This window comes from Chaetomium strumarium, assembly GCF_033439665.1.
Source record: "Chaetomium strumarium strain CBS 333.67 chromosome Unknown B0T15scaffold_6, whole genome shotgun sequence".
NCBI classification, from domain to species: domain Eukaryota; kingdom Fungi; phylum Ascomycota; class Sordariomycetes; order Sordariales; family Chaetomiaceae; genus Chaetomium; species Chaetomium strumarium.
In genome coordinates this window covers 3,332,109-3,351,315 of record NW_026944434.1, presented here as the reverse complement: position 1 = coordinate 3,351,315, position 19,207 = coordinate 3,332,109, and the positions used below count along the sequence as shown (strand labels likewise).

General features: G+C 55.2%; 7 protein-coding genes across 7 annotated transcripts; 2 read left to right on the top strand and 5 right to left on the bottom strand.

Annotated features, from left to right (window-relative positions):
• Positions 1-3,838: 3,838 nt before the first annotated feature.
• On the bottom strand, positions 3,839-5,066 carry B0T15DRAFT_285848 (uncharacterized protein). Its single transcript, XM_062863631.1, has 2 exons — positions 4,645-5,066; positions 3,839-4,565 (listed from the first exon to the last, which is right to left on the bottom strand). The coding sequence occupies exons 1-2, from the start codon at positions 4,818-4,820 to the stop codon at positions 4,166-4,168; spliced, it is 576 nt and encodes a 191-aa protein (XP_062719620.1). The 5' UTR covers positions 4,821-5,066; the 3' UTR covers positions 3,839-4,165.
• A 156-nt stretch (positions 5,067-5,222) lies between these two features.
• B0T15DRAFT_285760 (uncharacterized protein) lies at positions 5,223-6,552 on the top strand. The gene has a single exon (XM_062863629.1). It carries the CDS (start codon positions 5,362-5,364, stop codon positions 6,358-6,360), a length of 999 nt encoding a protein of 332 aa, XP_062719619.1. The 5' UTR covers positions 5,223-5,361; the 3' UTR covers positions 6,361-6,552.
• A 998-nt stretch (positions 6,553-7,550) lies between these two features.
• B0T15DRAFT_285769 (putative integral membrane protein) lies at positions 7,551-9,073 on the bottom strand. The gene is made up of 5 exons (XM_062863630.1): positions 8,705-9,073; positions 8,253-8,619; positions 8,045-8,168; positions 7,930-7,988; positions 7,551-7,856 (listed from the first exon to the last, which is right to left on the bottom strand). The coding sequence occupies exons 1-5, from the start codon at positions 8,888-8,890 to the stop codon at positions 7,627-7,629; spliced, it is 966 nt and encodes a 321-aa protein (XP_062719618.1). The 5' UTR covers positions 8,891-9,073; the 3' UTR covers positions 7,551-7,626.
• Positions 9,074-10,573: 1,500 nt separating this feature from the next.
• B0T15DRAFT_541379 (uncharacterized protein) lies at positions 10,574-11,705 on the bottom strand. The gene is made up of 2 exons (XM_062869857.1): positions 10,749-11,705; positions 10,574-10,666 (listed from the first exon to the last, which is right to left on the bottom strand). The coding sequence occupies exon 1, from the start codon at positions 11,293-11,295 to the stop codon at positions 10,762-10,764; it is 534 nt and encodes a 177-aa protein (XP_062719617.1). The 5' UTR covers positions 11,296-11,705; the 3' UTR covers positions 10,574-10,666; positions 10,749-10,761.
• A 1,455-nt stretch (positions 11,706-13,160) lies between these two features.
• B0T15DRAFT_561280 (uncharacterized protein) lies at positions 13,161-14,626 on the bottom strand (the record flags this gene model as incomplete). Its single annotated transcript, XM_062870552.1, has 5 exons — positions 13,161-13,256; positions 13,300-13,591; positions 13,691-14,076; positions 14,174-14,290; positions 14,324-14,626. 5 exons carry the CDS (start codon positions 14,624-14,626, stop codon positions 13,161-13,163), a joined length of 1,194 nt encoding a protein of 397 aa, XP_062719616.1.
• Positions 14,627-15,399: 773 nt separating this feature from the next.
• Positions 15,400-17,535, top strand: B0T15DRAFT_496366 (uncharacterized protein; the record flags this gene model as incomplete). The annotated part of the gene is made up of 7 exons (XM_062867171.1): positions 15,400-15,490; positions 15,691-15,896; positions 15,996-16,218; positions 16,385-16,667; positions 16,798-17,077; positions 17,140-17,353; positions 17,432-17,535. 7 exons carry the CDS (start codon positions 15,400-15,402, stop codon positions 17,533-17,535), a joined length of 1,401 nt encoding a protein of 466 aa, XP_062719615.1.
• Positions 17,536-17,786: 251 nt separating this feature from the next.
• B0T15DRAFT_487143 (Pyruvate/Phosphoenolpyruvate kinase-like domain-containing protein) lies at positions 17,787-18,777 on the bottom strand (the record flags this gene model as incomplete). Its single annotated transcript, XM_062866414.1, has 3 exons — positions 17,787-18,381; positions 18,450-18,502; positions 18,568-18,777. The coding sequence occupies 3 exons, from the start codon at positions 18,775-18,777 to the stop codon at positions 17,787-17,789; spliced, it is 858 nt and encodes a 285-aa protein (XP_062719614.1).
• Positions 18,778-19,207: the final 430 nt, after the last annotated feature.

Below are 19,207 nucleotides of genomic sequence, written 5' to 3'. Positions count from 1 at the left end.
ATTACATTAGAAACAGCTGAATCAGACGATTCTGTAGCCTCTCGGCAGGTACAGGCATTATGGCCAGGCTTGCCACACACACCACAGCACCGAACCTTTGTACGACCCCCCCCCCGTACTACTACCTTCCGGCTGTGTATTTTCCACTACCTCCCCACCCACAGCCTTCTGGGCCAGTAAATCCTATGCATCTTGCACAGTAAGTGATCCTCCAAGCTGTACGCGCGTTCTTTTAGCTCTGCGGCGCTTGCTTAGTGCCTCGTTGGCCTTGAGGAGCGAAGAGACCTCTGACCGAAGGAGAGCTACCTGGTGCATGATAGCCATTGTACCCTTGGTAAGTTGATCTATAGCCGCCAACATCGAAGTCGGAGAGCTGTTTTGATGGTTGGCAATGCGAGTCTTGATGAGCGTCGACTATGATTCGGTTTCTTGGGGGTTGTATAATGTCTGGGAGACCTAAGGTTATGTTATAGTAGGCTATAAGGCTGGGGGTGTTAATATATAAAGCTATATATCCAGGGTAGAAAGCACCCTCTCTAGATCGTACGGCATAAGGCCGGCCCCTATAAAGCCACCCTATATATTGCTCTCTATTATAGAGGCAAAGAAGGCTTCGCGGAAGGTATAGAGGAACTCGAGCTTGCTGATATGGTTGATGTTCGCGCGTATTAAGTTCTCGATTTGGCGACCGTACGCCCGTTTTAGCGGCCCGAAACAGCCAACGTCGAGTGGCTGGCACTTATAGAAAGAGTATATAGGCATGCAGAGCGTCTTAATGTTGTTATCCCGGTAGTAGTTCTCGAATTCGGTCGAGTAATGGCTCTTGTGGCTGTCGAGGATCAATATCCGGTATATACCCTTTGTACGGGACTTTATATAGTAGTCGAAGTGCTTGATCTAATCGAAGCCTACTTCATTGGTAGTCTAGCCGTTATTGGTAGTCGCAATACGCTAGGCAAGTAGAAGATTGGCCTCGGTATACTAGTTGCTGAGATAGTACTGCCCGGCTAAGATAATGAACGGAGGGATAGCCTAGCCAAGAGCATTGACTCCCTAGATTACCGTTGTCCATTCGCGATTGCCGGGCTAGGCTAGCTTTGCCCTACTATAGCCGTTAGAGGTTATAACAACTATACCCGTATAGATGATACCTATTATAAACCTAGTCTCGTCGAAGTTATAGATATTGTTATCTAAGATCCTAAACTTGGCCTTGGTATTCTGAACAAGTGCAAACCACTCGCGAATAACCTTTGGGTCCTTGTATTTGGCCCTCTGGTAGTCGTACCGACGTACCTAATACATCTTAAGCCCTGGCTTATGCCTGACGAAGTTATGGGCCCAGAGCTTGCCGATAGGGGGCGCGTCGCGTATATGTAGCAGTTGGTTGGCCATATCTTCTATACTAGCGAGTCTAGGTGGAAATATACGTGCAACTAGGTCAATGATATATTGAACGACAGCCTGCTCCTCGGATTCCGTAAGCTTCTTCGAATTGGCCGTACAGTCGCGTCGTGCAGGCTTGCCAGCGCGTCGGTCCCTGAGGGTTGAAGCCAGTATGTTATAGAGCCTAGCTACGGCTTTAAGCCGTAGCTGTTTGTCGCTCCGAAGAGCTTCGAGGGCTAAGACTACCCTGGCTTCTTTTGAGGGGGAGGGCATATCGGGTTATAGAGAAAATTGATGTTAAGTGGAAATGTGATATGTCGCGTTTGGAAAGCCACGGCCCGCTTATACCCACGACTCACTTATAAATCACGTTATCAGTTGGGACACTGGCAGTTCCTTGTCAATGACCTGCGATGACAAACCTTGCATCTGCTTGAAGATATTATGTGCTATTGAACTGGGGAGATTCGAGAGTTCTAAGATAGGTTTGTATGAGCCATTTAACCTTACTCGAATGAGAATCTGAGAAGGTACCTGCGAGCACGTTCTGGGTCAGTGACTAGTTCTCGTCTGAGCTGAGTTCCCCGGCAAGTTGCAAATTCGATGTGCGGTCTGGTTCATTCAAGATGCAGTCAGCACAGTCCAGTTTTCTCCGACTTCCCGGCCCTCCCCGGTCATGAATCGTCGCCTGTCATGGAGGTGTTATTGTTCAGCTTACCGGAAAGCTGCTGCGCCCAACCAAGGACTTCGTCGAGCCTGTCCATAGCACCAGTGATGTCAAATGTGATCTTTCCAAGAGTCTCGAGGCCTGGCATCAATACAGGAATTAGTACGTGAATTCCGCCTAGAAATACAGCGGTGGACAACAGACTTCTTCGCGTGGCTGGAGATGTGGTTTTGAGTTTTTTGTCAGCAGACAACTCCACGAGTGGCAACTATTCGGTACTGCGAAATACCAGGTCAAAGAAGAAAACTGTAAGTACCCCTTGTCTGAACTTCCATGTCTACCACCTTGGCAGCGGCTTTCAGTTGCTCCAGCTTCTCCGTAAACTTATCGGCCTTGGAGCTGAGGAACGAAAGCCCCAGTCTCTCTGCTAAACCGAGGTCGTCAGCTGACGTTCCGGTACTAGGATTGTCAGGGGACTGATATGTGGAGTTGATGAGTTCTTAGTACTTATAGAGCCCTGTTTCATCCATTGCGTAGATGACACTAAAAACCCTAGAACCCTCACATAGAGGTATACCACGGCCTTTCTGATGCTAGGCGCACCCAAGAGGTCGGAGATGGTCGATATCTGTTCCCACCGATCCGCATGTCGGAGAACCTCCAGTGTACCTCTCCGGCTAACCGACAGGCTCGTTGCTCATCATCAACAATCTGAAACAAAATGATACGCATCAGCGGCTCGTTTCCCTATGATGGCATATGGCATTATTACCTGGAGAAGAATGCTGACGGAACCCCAAACAAGACACTCGACGTCCGGCTGACATTGAACAAACACATCAATAGCTTTTGCGTGATGGTGCAGAGAGCTATAGACGTGCATCAGGGTGACCGCCAGTGGCCCCCTTTTGTTGTTTAGTCTCTGGTAAGAGTCTATAGCAGTGGTCATGAGTTTGTCCGCACTGATCCCCTGGACGTCTCCAGAGTTGCTGGTCCCATCCAGTCTAATACAGTTTTTATTCGACTGGCCATTCTTCAAACTATTGTTGTGGATCTATTTACTCAGACGTCAGTGAATGGAACTCTGACACTCAAGGGATTCGTCAACCTGAATGGCTTCCTTCCAGCATGAAGCATCGCACCCCTGGAAGAACCTTGAGTACTGCGCGTTATTCATGTTGAAGCAGATGACGCTACGGATATGCTGAATATGGAGAAGCCTTCCTTTGCGGGCGTACCAGCCGATTAAATGGCCAAGGGTGCTTTGAGTTTATATGTATCACACAATATTGAACAACCCTATGTGGTGGCATCGTGTTCGCCTTGTCGGGCGCGCTCTGCTCACCTCGTACAGCGTTGGATGAAAGCTGGCGCAACCAATAAGATGTTTATACCCTGTCTGCACGACTTGAGTTTGGTTTGGATTAGGGCGCGACTGTTTTTGTGTACCTGAACGGACTGACGGGCGGAAGATGGTCCCCTAGTCCGTTGGCAGCCGACCTGGAGGTCCAAGAACTCCAGTCTGCCTCACCGGATTGTGTGGGTCTTGATGCGGTACGACAACGTCGGGAAGGATGGGGGGTGGCAGGTCGGAAAGGAAGCAGAGAATGAAGGGGGGTCAGGGGCCATTGGTCCAGGCGTCCGCCGGCCTCACGGAGTTCCTACATGATCCACTAGAACTTCGCGCATCTCCGGAGTCCCTTGCTTCTTACACATCATCAAGCCTTGGATGTTATCACGGTCCGCCCAACCAAAGGCAAAGAGCAAGCTGTGCAAACTATGCATGTGCGACAATTGCGCGACAAACTTCCACTACTAGTAAAGCTTAGAAGTCTGTGCTACCTACTGTTACTCTCAATCTTGTCTCAAGATCCGCGGCATCGATGAGAAAGTCTTTGGATTCCACAAAGAAGTCATAGCCCATTACCGCTCAATACCAGTAAGTATATGTCAGGCAAGCAAGTGAGCAGAACTAGAGGTCGTAAAGGAAAGACAGCCAAAAGGCAGGACAAGCCAAGTACTCGGGCAAAGACCAAAAGAGTTAGCGTCCCGGGCATCGGTCAACGTCAAGGGAAGGGACAGCGGCTGAAACGGCCGGTAGGTGATTCATGATCAGATCTCAATCTTCAGGGCTCTGGGGTGCGAGGCCGTCGCGCTGACCGACGTAAGCGGGGATGTTCTCGTAACCTGCGAAGGGAATAAGCACCCGAGCCACGGTGTTGCATTGTCCCACTGCCTGAACTTTGTAGTGGTATTCGGGCACAAGCCACGCTGTTGCTGTTCCCAAGTAACAGCCACCTTGGAGCCAACCTCGAGCCCGGAGATCCAGCTTCCATGTTCTCGGCAAAAGTATCCTCGGCCACAGCCACATCTGAGCCCCCGCCACTGCTCATACTCCTGCTGCCAGGAAATATGCTCTTCCTTCGAGGCATAATTGGGCTCAGGGCGAGGTAGGACCTCTAGATCGGGAAACATTTCATGAAGATTGTTCTTCGTGCTGACACACCGGGCGCTGGCACACTGTGAAACCCCTGTCAATACGAGAGCACATGGATGTCTTGGTTGGGTGCCAGCTAAGTAGGTACTAGTACCTCTGGCTTGTGGTTTGACATCTTGCTGACTTGAAGTCACGAAGCTGCGTCGTGTGCTTGGAAGAATTGGTCTGGCGTGTGGAAGACCGCGAAGGACAATGCGCTGTGGAAGGGTTTGCTGCGAAGACCCCGGAGGTCAAGAAGATTCGTCGTATTGGACAGGAACCGGGCTGCATATTTAATGAGATTGCGCCCTCATAGAGCCTCAAGCCCGTCGACTGCTAGCGGCATGATGCTTCGATCGAAAATTCCACGTCCCGTCCAGAGCCTTGGTAAGACAAGTGTTGCGGGGGATTCAACAACCCCGATACGAGCAGGACGCGCCAAACGTTACCAACAAGACGTGCAGTGTTATTGGCTGTTCTTCCTGCCATTTGCAATTGTGCATCCACGCTGAGCCGTTCTGTTGTGCGGGAATGTACAATAGGTACATATTACATACTCCTAGTACCTACCCACTCTGAGAATCAGCCTCATCCACAATGAATGCACCAGGTCATGCATGCATATTGGGGCTTGTTTGTTTGGTCAGGTGGCGCCGTGGGGGGTTGCTCAAATTTCTGTCGTGCTCAAAATGTCTGACAATTTGTAAGCCTATCAACACTCACATATTGTTGGATTTACGGTGTTCCATCGCCCAGGTTTCCAAGTTTGCCCGCGCTGTTTGGGTCCGGGAAGGACGCCGCGAATCAACAAACTCCAGTCACCCAAGCCAACATGGAAAACTGCGAGGCTTCTGCTACAACACAATCTTTTACAGCATCAACGATGGACAAAACAGTCCCAATAATCATGCCGACACCGAGTCCGCAGAAGCGCGTGTCGCTCAGCGCGATGCTGGGTTTGATAAGCTTCCTAGCTTTTGGCGTGTCATCCTTTCGCAGTGATTTGTTGCGTCCACATTTCTCCTCCGAGCGCAACCCGAAAGACCACCGCATGTTGCCGCCGCCGCCGCCGTCATGGCCTTTGCGCCCCCTTCTCTATGGCGTTTTCCCGAACCCCTCCGACCCCTTCCACTTCCTCCCCTGCACCAACTTGACCGTCCCTCCTTCACTCGATGACCCAGAACTAGATCGGACTTGGGCCGACTTGTTTGACCCCGATCCCGACCACTGGAGTTGGGGAGATGCAACGCCGGGAGAGACAACAACCGAACATGGCAACCCCTATGCGGGACGAGCCATCTACCTCTGCGGCTACCTCACCGTTCCCTTGGATCACACGAATAAGTCGGACCCCCGCATCGCGCGCCTCGCAGTTAACAAACTCCAAGTCGGGGGCCTCGAATACGTCGACGATCCCAGTCACACCTGGCTGCCGTGCCGCAAAAGCCCCCGGACCATTGTCCTCGAGCCAGGCGGACCCGGCGAGAGCGGCACCAGGTGGGCGTGGGAAGAGGCCGAAGCGATCACGCGCCGGCTTTCGGACGGGAAATACGACGTTCTTGGCTGGGATCCGCGAGGCGTCAACGCGTCGTTGCCACCCGTCGCATGCTATCCGCACAACGCTCTCCGCGACCGCTGGCGGGTGTTGACGAGGCAGTACCGCGAGGATCTACAGATCCCGACCGGCAGCTCGAACTGGCGGACGCCTTCAATAACGCGACGTTCCGCTCGTGCTGGGAGCGTTATGGTGACCTTGGCCGGTATGTCAGCACCGCCTTTGTCGCGCGGGACATGGAGGCAATACGCGCGGCGTTGTAGGAGGACGAGTTGACGGGGTATTTGGTCAGCTATGGGACAGGGATTGGACAGACTTACGCCAACATGTTCCCGAATCGCGTTGGGAGACTGATTCTGGACGGAACCGAATATGTGAAGGACCATCGCTTATTGGGTGGGTGGGGGTGGACTGCGCTCGACAATGCTACTGATGCGTGGCGCGACAGCTTTCTCGGGGAGTGCGTCAACGCTGGGCCTGACCATTGCGCACTAGCTAGATTGACCGAGCAAGGCGGCATGTTGCTCTCGCTTCAGAAACTGGAGCAAAGGCTGGACAATCTTATCACTTCGCTGGTTTCCCATCCCGTGCCGGGCTATAACGAAGCAAGCGGCCCGTCTGATTACCTACTCGGCCCTCGTACAAGCCATTTACGCGGCCATGTACAACTCCACGAGCTGGCCAGCCTTGGCGCAGGTGCTGTACGAGCTGGAGGGCGGCAATTCGACCCTGGCAGCCGCCTTCCTCGATGAGACGTGGGAATACGATCCGTCAATCCAGTGTCCTCCATCGCCAAATCCAAAGCCGCGGTCTGACGAGCTGTCGCCTTTGGTCATCTGCGCTGATGCCTACGATGCCCCCGAACCCCCTGGCGGTCTAGCGTGGTGGCAGTCTCTGTGGGCCAACATGAGGGCCAAGTCCTGGATTGCCGGCAACTCGCGGTTTCTGAGCGTCTTGCCATGCCGCCACTTCACTACCTACTGGCCCAACCCGGCAGAAGTCTAACAGAGGCAACCTCAACCACACACTCAAGAACCCCGTCTTTGCTTGTTTCCGAGACGCACGATCCCGCCACGCCGCTGCGCAATGGCATATCTCTAGCACCTGGCCGTGTGACGGTCACTGGTTTGAGTTCGCAGCTTAGTAATAGTAGTAGTACTTTGCAGCCTATGGTTTGCGACAAGAGCAACTTCTGCAGGTCGGTGTGGGAAAAAGAGGGACTTGTCACGGGTTTGGTGTTGCGATGGGAGAGGTTTGGTGAGCACATCACGATGTCAACAAAAGGGGCGTCACCACAACAACGACACCCAAACATGCGACGTGCCCGGATCAGTCGCGACGCCATTCATCACAGTCTGTGTACATGTCATTCCAGAAGGGCACTCGAGTGACTGTCAAGTCACCCTAGCCATGGGTTCAGCGCCAGCATTGGAATCCCGCTTCTGGACCCCCCTCGACTGCTTGCCTCTAACCTTAGAAGTCCGAATTGATAGGGGGGGAAATAATCCAATTTACTACGCAAGATCAAGGACATTTCGCTCATCAGCTAACATGACTATGAACTCGATGTATGCCGTTATGAGTTTTTCTTGCTGTTGGGAGGGTATCAAGACTCGTAGCGTTGAGCCGGTGCTCGTCCGTCGTGCCGAGCGTGACCGGTATGGAACGATTCATCTCGCTACGGATGAAGGCCCGGAGAACAGGGATGGAGGCAGCGATGATGGTGATGGATCCCTCTGCGCCGCCCCATATGGTTACTGCCACTGTGTCCGCTGCTGGCTCGTCAGCTGTGCTACCCCTTTGTCATGGATTGTACGTTGATGATGATAAGAGTAGGTACCATACTTGGTTCTCCCGTGAGCTTGGGCAGCATCGCCATCTTGACGAACGATGCAACGCCAGCACTGCACCGGCTTTGTCAGCGGGCTGTTTGGGAACGAGTGGTGGAGGAGAGTCGTACACCAATCCCATGCTCATAGCAACAGCAACGCCGAGGCGTTCCCTGGTGCTCAGTGTTTTGTGCATGTGGAAGAGGATCCTCCATGGGAGGAGCGCGAGAATAACATCGGAGGAGCTAGACCAGCCTGCGGGTGGAATTCCGTTAGTCCCGAGTGCTCCCTGAAGAGAAATACTAGTAGTAAGTCCTAGTAAGGCAATGAAAAGCATACCAGCCGACCATTGGTACAGCACCACAATCTTGTTCGGGTCAATGCACCAGCCCTGGATACTGTCATCCCAGATCTTGGCAAAGGGCCGGCATTTGATCCACATAAACAGCATGGCGGTGCCCATGATGGCGTTCATGGTGACGATGATGAACCAAATGACACCTGACATCCAGCCCTGTGAGAGCCTGAGGAGGGTCACGGCGAAGGAGGTCTTGCTCCAGGCGGCGGCGAGAACCGAGAAGAACCCGGCGAAGACGGCGACGAAAGGCATCTTGGGCAGGTTGGCTGGGTCCATGTCGTGAAGGTTCTTCCCGTAGTCGAGGCTCACGCACACCGAGGTCGTTGCGGCCGAGACCACGAGGGAGACCTAAAAGAAAAATAGAAGCAGGGGTGAGATTCGGTGTTTGCTGACAAGGGTCTTGTAGCGTCTATCTAGGAGATGGGGCCCCTACCCATGAGGCAATGAGGATGTAATCATCCCACCAGAGACGGCGGCCGCGGTGCACCTTGCAGTAGATCCTGAGGCCGAGGAAGACGGTGGAGAGACCGGTGAGCAGCCAGAAGACGAGGTTGAGCTGGGGTCCGAGGTCTTCGTGGGATAATCCGTCGTCGGTGGTCGATGATTGTCTCGCCTCCATGCCCGTGGGTCAAGGAGAGCTTGAAGTCATGAACTAAACCAGAGACCAGACGGCTAGCACTTGTGCCCGAGACGGCCCTGCACGACACCACACTGCTGCGGTGTGTGCAGTGCAGTGCAGTGTGCAGCGGGCGGAAACGGTTCGGTTCGGTATTGATCAATCTAGGGTCCCAGCGTTCCGGCGCTGAAGAGTTACGGCTGCCCGGGGGAGAAAAAAAGATTCGTCTCAAGGGAGCGGGAGAAATCCAGGACCAAATCAGTCGTCCATCTTCCACTTTCTCTAGCGACTGCGGCCTTCAAGAGCAAAGCCGGTCGACAGTACTAGTAGTTGACATGTGGCGACCAAGAATCAGCAAGCCGAACACACACTACTGCGCATGTGTGTGACGAGTGTGTCCAGTTTGGTTCCCGCTCATCTCCCTCTCACTTGTGGACGTGGAGCCATGCATTAGGGTACCATGCATGCGTCTGCGGGTAAGCGAGCCCACTATCCCGAGTTGGCGTTTGTCGCCAGCGACCGCACCGGTGCACAGACGGGCGAACGTGAGGAAGGGTGGTGAAGAGCCAGGCTTGGCGGTGTTGCAAATCCCCTTCCCCGGATTTCCCGTCGACCAGAATTTCTTGATTCCTGGTTCATCAACCCATATTACCTACAGGGGGCGGCCCGTGGCAACTACTAACTAATACTAGTGCAACCCTTTCGAGTCCATGGGCAAATCTGTACAATGTAGTGTATTGTTAACGGCAGGATACCTAAGATCAAATGTCATCCCGAGCCTGTTGACTGGGGTTTGAACTAGGTTTCGTATTTTGGCGGTCTCGTTGCAGAACCGTCGCAGCGCGCATTTTTGTTTCGCCGTGCTGGGTCTGCTGGCCCGGGCGAAAGTCGGTCGTATAATGTATTGCCCGGAACCGGATACCATTGCCAAACCAAGGCACGTACGTCGATATGGTCACTGTCGGGACTCGGGATCGTTGTACACTCCGTGTGTAACCTACTTACCTACCCAACTAGAGTAATTGGGTACGAATTACTTCGCCACTGCTGGCACTTGCAGGTTGCAGTGCAGCCACACAAAGTCCCGGTTCTCAGCGCCGGACAAATCTCATCCACCAACGAGCAGGAACTGGGCTCTCCCTTCCATACTAACTTGAATGCTGAGTGACCTAAGACAAGCGTATTAGGACCACTAGTACTAGCGTCTTTTGCTTCGCGAACAAGCCCTCACTCGACCAAAGAGATTCTCGCTGAACAAGTGATGCCCTGCAAAATGTCATGTCGGGAGATCGTCGGTACTGTCAACAAGGGGGCCTGGCTAGGCGCTTGCGATAACTAGCGGGCCCCACACGGCGTGCTGCGAGCCTGCGACGGGAAGAGACCCGGGCAGCAAAAGGGTTGCTTAGGCGGACCCTGAGCTTCGACGAAGCTTCAGCAGGAGAAATCTGTTTAACCATACCCCCAAACGCTCCTAGTTATCCGGAGATGGATATAGCACAGACATGACCCATAGGGAGCATTTGGCTCTATGCCATAGGGCTACGACTACCCAAGGATGCAATGTGAAGAATCGGGAAGGCGTGGAACGGATGTGTCGGGCCGGGTTGGCGGGGCGCAATTCCGGTGAGCTAATGCGCAAAGTGCATTAGCTCCCATCGGCCTATTATTCTCAAAACTCAATGGACTTGATCGAGCAGGCACACACCATTGTGCATGTGAAGCGACTCGGACTTGAAGAATTGCTGCTCCACGGAGATAGTGGCCGATTTGGGACGAGCGGTGCGAAACCCCTGCGCAGGCCTGACACGCGGAGAGTCAGCAAATATTCAGAATCTGCTGGCTGCAACTAAGATGACTTCAGAACAGACCTCCCTTCACATAATCAAAATTCCAAGGCTAGGCAACACAGCCGTCCACCGCTTCCCGCCTGCGCGTCTCTCCCACAGCCTTGGCAGCGCCGCGACGCCCTGCACGACATTCCCGTAGCCCATCTCTTCGGCGATACTGTTCAACACGGCGACGAAGAGGTCGCAATCATGCTCGCTCCGCGCCTCGGCCGCGCCGACGAATGCGGGCAACACGATTGTGTGCGCGCCGGCGGCCGACAGATCCAGCTGCTCGAACAGGCTGCGCAGATGGGCGGTCGTCCTGAGAAGAATGGCGGTGTATTGCTGCTGCTCTGCGGGTTCTTGTTGAGTACTACTAGTACTAGTGGTAGTAGTGGTGGTGTCGGGACAGTTGGCGCGAAGGATGTACATCTCTACCGCGCAGCGCCATATGCTCTCGTAGAGGGAGAGTGCGGGAACTATGGCGCTCTCGTTGTCCGCTGCTGCGGCGCTGCTGCTGCTGCCAGGGATGCAAGTAGTACTAGTCCTACTTGTCTCTCCTCGGAGTCCGATAACTCCCATAGAGCGAGGGAGGGGCCACTTGTGCCGCTGGCGAGGTGCATATTGTTCGAGGCTTGTCAGGGGATCTGCTAAGACCTGAGTGAAGTGCTTGACTGCCCCTGACTCGGCGAGGGCGGGGCGGGCAAAGAAAGAGATCCTAGGATTTGGGTGTGAGCTTTGGTTCCGTGGCCCGACTAGTACCACTAGTAGTAGTACTTCGTCGAGGGCCGGGTTGTAAATATGCGCCGTAGCGGGACGACTTACAAGTGGGACTGGTAGTATAGGAAACAGCCCAAGCTGGAGGCGGGCCTTATTCCCACCCCCTGGGCCTCAGCGCTCCTCCATGAACGTATGAAGCAGTCCAGCATCCTGTACAGCATGATGGCGTGTTCGTGCCCTGTGCCAAGGTCGGCCACGATGAGCAGGAGCACGGCCGCCCAGGCGCGTTCGTCCGACATCAGCTCGGCCCGTGCTCTGCGGCGCCGTCTCGCGCAGCTTGCGGATGACGGCATCTCGTCCCCGTTCCGCCGGCTCGCGGGGTTCCGGCATGCTCCTGCTCGACAGGTGGAATGCGGCGGCAACACACATGGCCCGGCGGACGACTGGGTCGACGTGGGCCAGCGGCAGGATCTCGTACCGGTAGCCGTTGGCCTCGTCGTCGAACATGAGCATGGCCGGGGAGACATGGTTGGCGACTGAGTTGAGATGTCTCTTTTTAGCATCTGACGAGTATATTTATGTGGATATGAATGCTGGAACCTACAGTGATCCAAGAGCTGTCGCGTATTGCTGTCCTGTGCTGCCAGCAACGGCGGTAGGGTGATACTACTAGTAGTATTAAAGGTGACCGTGTTGGGTGTATCCCGATCCTTAAAGTGGGAAACGGGATTTTGTGTCGACTCGATGGCAGCCTGAGTGATGGCAGGGTTGGACCCGCCCTTTCTTTTAGTAGCAACCGGTGAGCACTGGACCCATTTGATACTGCCTCTTCTATGGACTAAGCGAGTAACAGGCTTGGATTTGTGTGCGGTAACGGTGGGATCGGGAACGGACGCTGGATTATGCCCCTTTGCAGTCCTGGCATTGGCAAATCGATATCTGACACCGTATCCGGGACATTGGATCTGCCTTGTAAGACATTTGCGGCAATGGGGTTGGGTCCGATCACAGGTGATGCGCCGCTTCACACAGTTGTAGCATCCTTTGGCTACAGATATCCCGTTAGCAGGGGCAGAAGAGGTAAGACCAGTACCATAGGTGGCGGGAAGAGAGTGGTTACCTACTGTGGCGACTAGCACGCTTACTGCCTTCTTTCTTTGGTTGTTGCATCACGGTCGCTCATGTAACCCTCACTCGTATGGAGACTCAGGGGCGAAGCTAGGTACTAGTACTAATACTAGTCTACTACTAGCTTGAATAGGGCGGTTTCAGAAATCGGACAATGATGACCGCACGTCTGTACTTGAATCTTGGATCTGCCGCTTCTCCTCAGCTGCCTTGTTCCGGTGCCTACTCCGACTGCGAGTCCCGGGTATACCTTGGGGCAAATACTGCAACCATTGGAAGACCAATGGAACTGGAAGCGTTATCAGTCACTCCAAGACGAGGGCCCACTCGAGATTTGGACCTGAGCATGTGGTTACGTGGTAGAGATAAGGGGGTGTCCGTGGACCATATCTACCTCATGGGGATTTAGCAGCTCGGCAGATATTACAGGCTGTCAGGTACATACTACTACTGATTTACCAATATCATCATAAACCACTCAAACTCAAAGCCGGTGTCTGACCGGAACTGACCCGCTACTATCTCCCTCCTGCCGGCGCATGGCGCGTATCTCTTCCGAAGCCTCCTTCGCAACCCGGCCGCCGTCCTCAATGGCGCCATCAATAAACGCCCTCCATCATAGTAGTACCAGGAGTATTTCTGCCGACGATGAGATCCCGCCACGCCTGCAGCGTCTCCTGTATGTCCTCCTCGGGCTGCAGATGGCGCCCCGCCCGGGCGCTCCCAAAGGCCACACACGTGGGTGTTGCCGGCCGGGGTCGTGCCGTCGCCGAAGCCGTAGGTCAGCTTGGCGTCGCGCGAGAAGGCCGTGACCGACCGCAGCTCCGGGTGGCCCAGCTCGGCGTGGCACTTGGCCACCTGGTTGACGTGCCCCAGCTTGGACGCTTCGCTCTTGGCTTGTGAAAGCGGCGGCGAGAAGTCGATCTTGTAGAGCACGTTGAGCGGCACCGTGCAGATGACGCGATGCGCCCGGAAGGTCGCTGTGGTACCTGTGCCTGCGCTGCTGCTACTGCTGTTGCTGCTGCTCCTGCTAGCGGGACCGCAATAAGCAGTAGTGGTCACCTCGACCAGCCCGCCCTTATTTCCCGGGTCTCGACAACCCTGATGACGAGCGAGTCGAAGGCTGTACCGGAGGTTGCCTGTGGCCAGCGCCTCGTCAAAGAAGCCGCGCGCCAAGGCCGGCTGGCCGTGCCGCAGCTTGTAGGTAAGGCCGAGGGCGATGAAGTCGCGGTAGCTATAGTTCATCAGGGCCCACCAGCGGAGCACCTCAAAGAACGACGCGTCCTCGAACCGGCCGCTGCCGCACGTGACGGCCAGGAACTGCTCCAGCATGCTGTACTCGACCGGCGTGAGCTCGTCGGCGATCTCGGCCAGCCGGTCGGCCATGCTCATGGCGTCATAGTGCGCAACCGCTTCTTTGTCGTAGTGCGGGTCGTGCGGAAAGGGGATCACGGTCCGAGCGAGATGTCCGTCCACATCGATGTACTTGATGAGGGCGCTTTCGGACGGGATGTCCTAATGGTGGTAACGAAAATGAGAACAACTGGTAAGCTCCCCATCATAAAAGTTCTTCTTTGCTAAAAGCAGCATGCATGTTTTTCTCGTCTCTCACCTCTCGCTCGTGGCTCATCTCCAACCTGTTCGAGCCCATATCCACGAAGCACTTGTTCAGCCCGCTCTCGGTCACCATCGAGATCTCAAGAGCCGACGACATGCCGTAGCGGAACAGCTCCCGCCAGACGAATGGCTAATTCCAGTGCACCCATGTGCCGCCCAGCTCGTACGGGTACCCGTCGATGTTGGACGACCACGACCGGCCGCCGATCCGGTCTCGCGCCTCAGGCAGGAGCACCCGGTGCCCGGCCAGGGCGAGGTCGCGGATGGCCGTGAGACCCGTGTATCCGCCGCCGACGACGATGACATCGAAGACAGCGTCGTTCGTGCCGGCCGGTGACAGGTTGTTCGTCGGCTTGATGACGCCCAGCGAGGGGATCCCGGCTTGGAGACCGCCCTCTCTGGTCCACTGGAAGCCGTCACGGCTGCGGTGTCCAGGAGGATTGATCATTTTAATGCATGGAATGTACCGAGGAATTGGAAAAGCAAACGACGATAGAAGAAGACTTTGGTGCTGTTCCTGGTGAGTTCGATCCTGAGGTGAGCAGGAGTAGACGCCAGTTTTAAGCTTGATCCGAGGGAAACATCGTACCTTAGATAAGTAGGCAATTCTCTGGTCGAGCGTAATGGCTCTCAACCAAGCCTACCATGTCGATGCGGGGGACGATGCCGCATCAGGATACAAGAGTCGATCTTTTCGCCATTTCCGGCTTGCCATGCTTCCGTCGGCAATCTGTTGGTAACTGATGTCCGTCGCTGCGTTGCGTCTTCTCACTTTTACCACTCGTTTTGGGAGAACAAACTGGGAGTACTAGCTCTTGATAATGATAAGGAGGAACGAATACTACATGTCTTGCAGTTCTCACTTTCATTTCCTACCTGGGAAGTCTGGCTCTTCGATAGGCCACCGGTTCAAACACGGGACATGTATATTGGAGGCCACGCTATTGCACTCCGCACACCTATGCCCTATCCTTATCTCAACCTCGCCCCTTATCAGTGTCGTTTGCTACTATCAGTAGGAATATGCTGGGCGGCAGTTCGGCGCTAGGTTGACGGCTCAGTCTACCACTATGAAGTTCAGGTTATAAGTTGAATGCCAACGCCGTCTCGCCGCCTTCCATGATGGACATTCGTGATAGAGTATGCCCCGAGTGCAACGGACAGTAACACAAGTCACTGCGGGTGACGTCTTCCCCCTTCCAAGCCCCTATCATTCAGAAGATGGCCCCTGAGATCGAGAAAACGGTCTCGCAAGACCAGTGCCAGAAGGCACGTGGTGATGATGACACAATAACAAGACTAGAGAAGAGTAGTAAGTTCAAGTTCCTCGATACTGTCTCGGCCAGGTTTCCGGCTCCACTAACTCCTCTGTTCTGTTCGAGAAGCTGACTCGGTAAGTGGTGGGCAGGTCGAGGACTTCGACCTCTCGCGTCTCGGGCTCGAACAACCGCAGACGGCGAAAGACATGGGAATTGCGGCCGTCATTGCCATGGGGTGGAACATATGCAACAGTTGGGCCGCCGTCTGTCGCCGCCACGCTTGCCGTATCCATTGCCGCGGGCGGCTCCGTCACGCTGCGGTACGGCATTGTCCTGATTTTTATCCTGGGGACAGCGTGCGCTCTCACCATGGCCGAGATCGCGTCCGTGTATCCGACTTCGGGCGGGCAATACCATTACACAAACATCCTGGCTCCGAGAAGGTACAGCCGGGTCCTGGTAAGGACAACTCTCCACCTCTCCCTTTGTTATCGTCCTACTAGCTCCCTTGGTTACAGCTACTAGGACTAGTACTAACGCAATCGGCTGTCATTGCAGAGCTATATCTGCGGATTACTCAATGTCTTTGGCTGGATCGTGCTGGCTGCAGGCTTCACCATCACCATCCCGCAGATGATCACAGCGCTAGTAATGTACTGGGATCCGGCCTACGACCCCCGGAGGTGGCTCATGTTTCTCATGTATCAAGCCGTGAATCTTTTCTTTGCAGCGTACAACATCTTGCTGCTGAAGCGCACTGCGTGGCTCTACGATGTCGGCTGTAAGTCAACCACTGTTGATATAAGCCCTTATCCCCAATCATATCTCGAGTACTACTAGTAGTACTGGTAGTAGTAAGCTAACAAGGGCCAACAATCGCCTCTCTTCACAAAAGTCGTTCTCTCCATCGCCGGCTTTCTTGTCATCGTTGCATCTTGCCTGGCAAGGTCCCACCCCGAAGCAGCCCAACCAACTTGTCTGGAGCGCCTTCATCAACACCACGGGCTGGGCGTCGGACGGCATTGACTTTCTGACCGGCCTTCTCAATGCCAACTTCATTTACTCCGGCCTCGACGGAGCCATCCACATCGCCGAGGATTGCATCAACCCTGCGGTGGCGGTTCCGTGGGCCCTCCTCTCGACCGTGACCATTGGCGGGGCGACGGCCTTTGTGTTTGCCGTGGCCATGACATACTCGTATCATAATTTTGATGCGGTCCTGGCTTCTCCGTGTGTCTTTCTTCTTCTTTTTTCCTTTTTTTTTGGTCCCTCCTCCCCCCCCCCTCTATCCTTTGTTTGTTTTTAGTACTAGTAGTAGCACTGCCTCTAACCTGTTGAACCCACACACCCCTATCACCAGATTCCCCATCTTCGAGCTATGGCAACAAGCCCTCTCCAGCCCCGCCGCCGCCACCGCTTTCCTGCTCATTCTCATGCTATGCGGCTCCTTCGGCGTGCTCGGCGCCCTGCAAACGGCCAGCCGGCTGACGTGGTGCTTCGCGCCCGACGACGCCCTCGTGGGCTCCCACCTGCTCCGCCGCATTATCCATCCCCATCCCCATCCTCATCCCCATTCCCGGCTCGCAGGCGTCCCTGTCTGGGCGCTCTCGGCCAACTGTGCCGTCGTCGCCCTGGGCTGCGTCTACCTGGGCTCCACGTCCGCGTTCAACGCCATGCTGGGACGGGCCTGATCCTGCAGCAGCTCGGTTTCGCCATCCCCGCCGCGCTGGTCCTGCGCTATCGCCTGAGGGGCAGGGAGGCTGTCGACCGAGTCCTCCTGTCGTCGTCGTCGTCCAAGTTTAGGTTGCCCAGTGCCGTGGGCTGGGTGGCTAACACGCTGACCGTTGTCCATGGCCTGGTTGCGCTCGTGTTTTATAGCCTCCCGGCTCAGCTGCCTGCTACAGGAAGCAATATGAGTGAGAAAGCCAGCCCCGGGTGTTGTGTTGTTATTGTTGTTGTTGAAGACAGCTAACTGTCAGTTTGCTGGCTCATAGACTATGCGTACGCTGTTTTGGGCATCATTGCTCTGTTTGCGGCTGGAAACTGGATTTGGTATGCGAGGACGCGGTATCAGGGGCCGCGGCTGGACGGACAGTAGCCATACATTAGGTAGTACTCCAGAATTGAGGAACTTTGAAATAAGGTAGCCACTAGTAATTACCACAGGCTGCGGCAGGTATGAAAGGAGGTACGGTGAAGTCTACTAGTAGTGACTACCTACTACCCCGGATCGTGGTATAAGAGTACAAGGGGCGAAGTAGTGATTTCCTCTATGTTTAGTACTCCAACCCTGTAACACAAGACACTCAAAACACCAAGTCTACCTATTAATCCCCCACTTCAAGTTGGTTACTCCTTCTTGAGCGCCACGGCCTGCCTCGCGGCGGCAAGCTGCTGCGCCATGCCCATCAACTGCATGACGTCGGCGGCATGGAGGAGGATGACATTGTCCTCGGCGGCCTTGGCCAGCTCCTCGCCGGAGCCCATGCAGAAGCCGGCGCGGGGCTTGTTGTGCTTCTTGAGCGTGGCGTTGAACTTGTCGACGGCGGCCAGCCACTCGGGCTCGCTGCCCTGGCCGAAGTTGGCCGGCAGGTTCATGCTGATGCGGCAGTCGAGGCTACCAAGCCACACCACGTCGATCTCCGGGCACTCGGTCAGGATGGCGTCTAGGTTCTCGATGCCTTCGAGCGACTCGATCTGTACCATGATGGCCGCCTGGTCGTTGAGGTTCTGCCACACGTCGCGCTGCCCGTCCATGCCCATGTCGGTGAGCCCCGGGATCATGCGGAACGGCGGCGCCGACCGTGTGCCCCGGTTCTTGGTGCCGAACTTGGCCGCCGAGCACACGTGCTTGGCCTGCTCGACCGTCTCGAGCTGCGGGATGACGATGCTCGCGCCCGCGTCCAGCGCGAAGCCGATGGCCGCGTGGTCGTGCCCGGGCACTCTGCAAACAATGCGGTGTCAGTGGCAGCTTGCCGGGATGAATCCGTATAAAAAGAGAGTGGTCCATACCTGACAAAAGGAATAGTGCGCCCCGCGCTCATGAACATCGCCTCGTGAACCATCTGCGCAACTTCGTCAGCCCAATGGCTCCTCTCCCAAACATGCAACGGCACAACACAAAACGTACCGACGTCATGGTCTCGACACCGCACGAGGTGTGCTCCCAGTCGATCCAGACAATGTCATAGCCCATCGGCGCCAGAAAGCGCGTGATGGGCAGCGAGCTGAGCCCGGCATAGTACCCAATCATGCACGGGATCTTCTTCTCGTGCGCGTCGCGGATGGCCTGGCGCGCGCGGTGCGGCTGGAACAGACTCGGGCCCATGTACGCCTGCATCCCCTGCGGCGCGTTGGTGCCGCTGGCGTCGGTGAGGTGGAGCTGGGAGGCCATCTTGTTTGTTGTAAAAGTCTAGAACTGCTGATGCTCCAATGCTACTACTGTAACGAGTAATGATTTGCCTTTGAGACCGCTTGGTGGCAAGACTGGAGGTGTTGCTGGCCAGTGTTGCTGGCCCCGTGGTTTGGCAAAAGATGGGAGTGATGATGGCGGAAAGAAGTTGGTCTGGACAGGAAGGACGGGACGGTCACCACTGCAGCACGCTCAGGTACTTATACACTCCAGTCGACCAGACCCATCTTTCCCCGATCCCTCGGGGGTAGTGCTTTCTCCATGTCGATACGTGTACCGTGCATGCCGGCGGAGACCTTGGAGACGGCTGGGGCTGTTCCTTCCATCTGTATACCCCGTCGAGGTGAGCACTAGCTTC